The 5,790-nt window shown below is 41.8% G+C and overlaps 1 protein-coding gene across 2 annotated transcripts in view; it reads right to left on the bottom strand.

The window, feature by feature from the left end:
• The window catches only part of bicd1a (bicaudal D homolog 1a), a 246,893-nt gene extending 241,553 nt beyond the window's left edge, over positions 1–5,340 (bottom strand). For both annotated transcript variants that reach the window (XM_020530076.2, XM_048607627.1), the window contains exon 1: positions 5,119–5,340. In XM_020530076.2, the coding sequence (XP_020385665.2) occupies positions 5,119–5,340 (222 nt within the window). The remainder of the gene's footprint in view (positions 1–5,118) is intronic.
• Between the last annotated feature and the right edge of the window lie 450 nt (positions 5,341–5,790).

The raw sequence follows: 5,790 nt of genomic DNA, 5'->3' as shown, positions 1-5,790 counted from the left end.
CTAAAATCTGTTGCTTGAAGCCATAGGTCTTTTGGTTGCCTCCTGTTGACCAACTGTTGAACAGCACTGCCAAAGACCAAGAAGGAAGTCACCTGACAACATGTATAGCCTGGTGGTAGGACTAGAAAAGGTAGCTTGGGAAAACAACTGACAAGACAGATCATTTCAGGTTAATTCAGAAATACAGAAGAGCTAGATTGGAAACTTGAGACATTGAGTGCAATTTGAATCAGAATTGGCAAAATTAATTTAGCGTCAAGAACTGAGTGAAATGATAGGCATTTACCCTTTCTTTCTGAATCCCTTTTCTTTAGTCTCCTTTATATAATGTATCTTGCCTTAGCTGTGAGTATGTAGCCAGCCTCCAGTTGACAAATCTATAACTAAAACATCCACTTTTCTGTTCTCTCCATAGACAATGACTTACTGGAAAATAAGGTTTCAAATAAGGTTAAAATTAGGACAAATATGAGGATGCAGTGCTATCCTCTATGTGCCTTGGAAAATGGTCTGGCATTATTGTCTATGCTGGCTTCTACAGAGAGAGTGGACAAATGGATGGGATTTGAGAGACCAATTATCACGTATGATGTTGTACCATTGTACCACAGAACCGTATCTGCACAACTAATTATATCACATCAGCACTTACAAAAAGAGGAGAAAACCGAAAAATTTACAATCCAACAACAATGAATTTCTCCATCATGCCACCCTCAAATAATCTTGCCAAATATCTTTTTCACAAAATTGTGGGACAAATCTTACGCCGTTTAATTGTACAATTGCATATCACAAGTAGTGGGACAAACAATTATTCTCATATATAGCTCGAGAAGGCAAAAAGCTGAGAAGCAAAAATATAGATTAATTTTTTTTAAAAAGAGCCTCAGAACGCTTAATATTAGACAATTATTTACATAATTACACTTCCTTGACCTTTCAGCAATGAATGACTCATCAATTGCAGATATCCAGTTAGTTAGCAGCCTTTATGATCAAAATACTGAACAATTTATTGGCAGTTATTGAGCCTGATGTTGTACCCAGGGCACAATGGCACAGTGCTGAACGACCCACTGTGGCTTCAGAGACTTTGATGTCATAAGCCTTTAAATCAATATCTGAATACATTTAATGGGCAAGTGTGCAATTGTACAATTTAAAACAGGGTCTAAAATTCATGGTAGTTTCTGATTACAGGGACTAGGACATAGTTGTTAAGATCACCTCTCTATCTTTAGATCTTAATTTTATTTCTGCTGTGATGATGCAATGACAAGACACTATGATTGAAAACCACGTTTTGTTTCTTTTGATAGATATTTTCAATGAAAATATACTTTCCCAATCTTCCCACTTCAAATCTATTATATGTTGTTAATGCATGAGAGAACCTGCCAGTTTTTGATGCTCAAGTGAGCAGGACATGTGCAATTAACGTTTATGACAATTCTCTCTCCTTGCAAGGGTGTATGTCATGTTTGGTTTTCCAATGTATTAATACTTAGGTTTGGATTAATAACTGAAGGACTGCAGTTCAGTCTCATCTCCTTCTACTTTATATTGCAAAGGAGTACAACCCAACTAACGAGATGTTACAGTCTATTTCCTCCTGTTCCTTTCACATTTATTGCATCATCCACAATATATGCAATTCCTGCCAAGTGGGTGATAAGGAATATCTGCCCCAATACTGAAGTCTTTACGATTGTACAATTGAGATCCTGGGTGCTCAGTAAACTTGACATTTTTTCCTCCAACCTTTAAAGATGGAAATGTTGGCTGGGAAGCATTTCCCACTGAGTAGGCTTCTGTTCTTCAGGAGAAATCCCAGAAACATGCTTTCAACCAAATGCCCAATGTCACCTTCAAAAACCAGCATAAGATTCAGATGATCTAGCACATATTTCATGCCATCGCTTCCAACCTATTTTTCTACCCTTCCTGGCTAAAGGCAACAAGGTTGATCTGGATCTTTTGGTTTCCCAATGCTAAGTATGTACACTTCCTGCAAGGGTCGCTGAAAGGGTCAATTTTTCCCCTCATCCCTGAGCCACAGATACCAGCTACATCTGCGGTATATACATTAAAGGTAAAGTCACCATAGTTCCACTCTCTTGTTAAAGAGAGACAATTGGTGGTGAATTTAACCTGAAGGTCATGCATTTCAGGTAAGATTGAGAAGACAGGATCCTTCTGATGACCTAAGCCAGTCTGTGAAATTGAACCCATGCTGTTGGTATTACTGCAGTGCAAACCAACCATTCAGGCAACTGACCTAATATACGTGGGCTGAGACTAACTAACTGACCATAGACTAGGAACTCAAATACATGGTATCCCTGGTTTATGGGATTAAACCTAAAGGATGTCTGTTAAAATCGAAAGGACATTGCTAGTTTAAAATATTTTGCGTTGTTGCTAAAAATGAAAGAATAGTCCTAAAATGTGAAAATTCTTTCAACACTTAGATTTTTTTCTAAACGAGAAAACGAAATGGCTGATTTTGCTTTAGTGTGATTCACACTGCCCTTTACCATCAGCTTTTATGTCAGTTCTATCTCTAATTTTACTTCCTTTTAAATGTGTCACATTGCTGCTGCAGAAGAAATGAAAAACAAGTATTTTAAACAATTTGAAACTATCTACATATTACAAGTATAAAGTCAGTTTAATTCAATGATTGGTTCTCCTGCTGTATTTGCATCACCTCTCATTAACCAAATCTCTTGACTGAATTACAGTCCTTTGCCCCAGCTTTCTCTATTCATTCCATTGATACCAATTTACTCTGCAGACAATTACAGAGGCTTGTCCATGTAGCAAAGTGTGTAAGCCGAGGCAGTGAGCAATGATCATTTGTTTAACCACATAGAGCATCAGAACAGGGCCAGATCCCATTCTCACTCAACATCATATCTACAGAGGTACAAGGGGTCACAACGTACTTATCAGCCTCCCAGGGACTCCTAGGGCAATTTTCACACAGACTAGGAGACTAAGCTTAAACCTTCCTGACATGCATGCTTCAGTTCCATAACAGATGATGTATTTGTCTGTCTCTCTCTCCGCCCCCCCCCCCCACAAAATATGCAGTCTTTTATAACCACCACTTGTTTTAATCACGAAGATATTACTGCCAGGATGCAAACATGTAAATTAGCAAAATCAGTTTTGCATTATTTCTCCAATTTGCAATTCCCTTGAGGTTTTTAAACCCCTGAAGTCTCTGCCTTTTACCACGCTTTTCTTTTTGGAATGCTTATCTATATGCTACAACTAATACCCCTCCAATAGTGGCTGACAGCAGGTGCTGCCTTTATTTGATGGGATCGCACCACTCCTAGATTTAGTTTCTACTTGTTCATCCCAAATGGAATATTCCAGTTTCATTGCAGAACTAATCTAGCGATGGACCAAGTGTAGGTTAAGACGTCTCCCAATTAAGATACTGCACCAGCGACAGAGCACTGAGGACAGGTAAACTTGTTTTATGGTATGATCTGCAGGAATAAGAAGCTTCTTCTGCCATTCATCAAAAACACTACCCTTGCCTTTCTCTGCAATACTGATAAATAACGATCTGTTTATTTCATTATAGAGCATTATGGAAGACATTCTGAATGTGCAAATAGCAACCTATGTTCCATTATTGCTGTTAGTTATCCAGCTGTCTGGAAATTGCATAATTAATATATTAATTAATGCAGTCTTTTATCGGCCTGCTTGTAAGCAATCAGTACCGTGCATAAAATTACAATATTTACCTTAAATAGAGAAGGGATAAACTAAATGTAGAATTATCTTGGTAACCAACTACAGATTAATTCCCAATATAAATATCAGGCATCAAGACCCTCTGCACCAAATGCTGCTGATGTAGGTAAGACATTCACGGCAGTAATGTGGTGACACGGATTTATAATGAACACTAAGGCAATATCGGGAGTAGTCAATTCCAGGATAGCTGGAACCCCCTCTGTCTTCACATTTGTCATTTAAACATTTTCATTAAAATACAGCTTCCCGAGATATCAACTATTCTGTGCCGAACCCCAGCAACGTATCAGTAAGATAGATCCTCTAGTGAAGGTAGTCTCGCCAGGATTAAGACAACATCGGAAGAAGATTGAAGAATCATATGTCGAGTGGCAGATTTCACGCAGAAATCGCACTGTTCATGGTGTTTCTTTCCCCTGTGACCAGTTTGAGGGAGGGGTTAGCTGTGAAAATCGCATCTGCTCTTCTTTAGCAGCAGCGTTCCGCTTTCTCTGCTGCCTGGTACAGCATTATCTGTCCCTCCCACCCAAACTGCAAGGAAGGAACTGATGCGATAGATGGCAGTTTGAGCGGGATGCTGACTGCATCAACACTCACGTAGATTATTTTTACACACACACACGTATCTTCGGAAAAAGACTCAACGTCAATTAAAATGGCTCGACGCCACGGCTCCTCAATTCCTGAACTGGGTAAACGGATGGGACCTCCCCTCCCACTGGCTCTGTCCGCTGTACTCAGCCCCGCTCTGCTCTCACTGCATTTCTGCAGAGCTGGAGAGTTGGGGTTCTGGTGCCGGACGGAGTAAACAGTAACGGATCGATTCCAGTGATTAATGCTCAGGAGTGAGAAATCAACGTCTATCCTTTTGGTTTTGAGTAATATTCACAATCCGAAAGCCATAATAGTTTTTTTTTTAAATTAAATCATTAACAATACAGACTCAGTCTTTTTGCTGCTCCATGTCTCTGTTATGGTGTTACAGCACCATCTGACACAGGATAACCCACAGAGTTTCCCAATCTAAAAACCACCGAACTCAGCTTCACTGACTCTCAATCATTAGCCCGTTACCTCTCTGAAATACAGGGGTTGACAGCAAAGCCTGTTCCCACATTAACGGGCTGTTTGGAATTGTAACTGGCTGTTAAACTGCTGCTCTGCATCCAGCTGGTGGGGGCTGGGTCCAGTAAACTCCTGATCTTGTACCTCTCTCTCTCTCGCCATTGCTGCCTGTGAGCCAGCCCCACAAGGTGAGCTGGTTGAGAGAAGCCCAGCACCAGACAGCTATCCTGGGCATTTCTCCAAGCTCCCTCGCTTTCCCTCCCTACCCACCTCTTTCAGCTGTTCCAGCTCATGTTTGACTGTCTCGTAGGCGCTTTCCAGCTCGTCGTACTGCTGCTTCAGCGACTGTTTCTCCTCCAGAACCACCAGCCCATATTCTGCAGCTTGGATTTTCTCGTGGGTCGTCTCCGTTAGCTCCTTGGCCAGCCTCTCGATCTCAGCTTTGTAATGCTCCATGCTCTGCATCTGCAGCAACTCGCCTTCAGCAGCCATGGCCGTGGCTCGTGTGTGTTCCCAGGGTCCGGTGAAGTGGCAGGCTGAGTGTGTACCTGCAGAGAGCAGCCTGCTAACACACGCTCAGAATGGGAATGAGGAGGAGCCGCTGCTTCACCGCCGCTGCGTTGGCAGCATTGCACCTCTTGTCTCGCCGCTTCTGGTCAGCAGAGATGCACCTTTCGTGATCAGAAGCGAGCCGCCATCTCCAGTCTAACCGAGCCCTGAACCTCCTCTGCCACATGACGTCAAGGGCAACAGAAGCAACCCAGGCTGAAAAAAAATCCTCCGAAACACACAGCAGAGGTCAACATAGCTGGGTGAACGCCTGATTTCACACACACACAAAACATCAGAGTTTAACCTCTCTGGACAACCGCGTTGTTGACGAGGCTCCAACTCAAACTACCAGAATAAACTCACGGCACCAAACTGAGTTTCCCAATCGGG

Source organism: Rhincodon typus, chromosome 18 (genome assembly GCF_021869965.1).
Source record: "Rhincodon typus isolate 14 chromosome 18, sRhiTyp1.1, whole genome shotgun sequence".
Lineage (NCBI taxonomy): Eukaryota > Metazoa > Chordata > Chondrichthyes > Orectolobiformes > Rhincodontidae > Rhincodon > Rhincodon typus.
The sequence above is the reverse complement of the archived record's forward strand: the minus strand, read 5'-3'. Positions and strand labels throughout refer to the sequence as shown.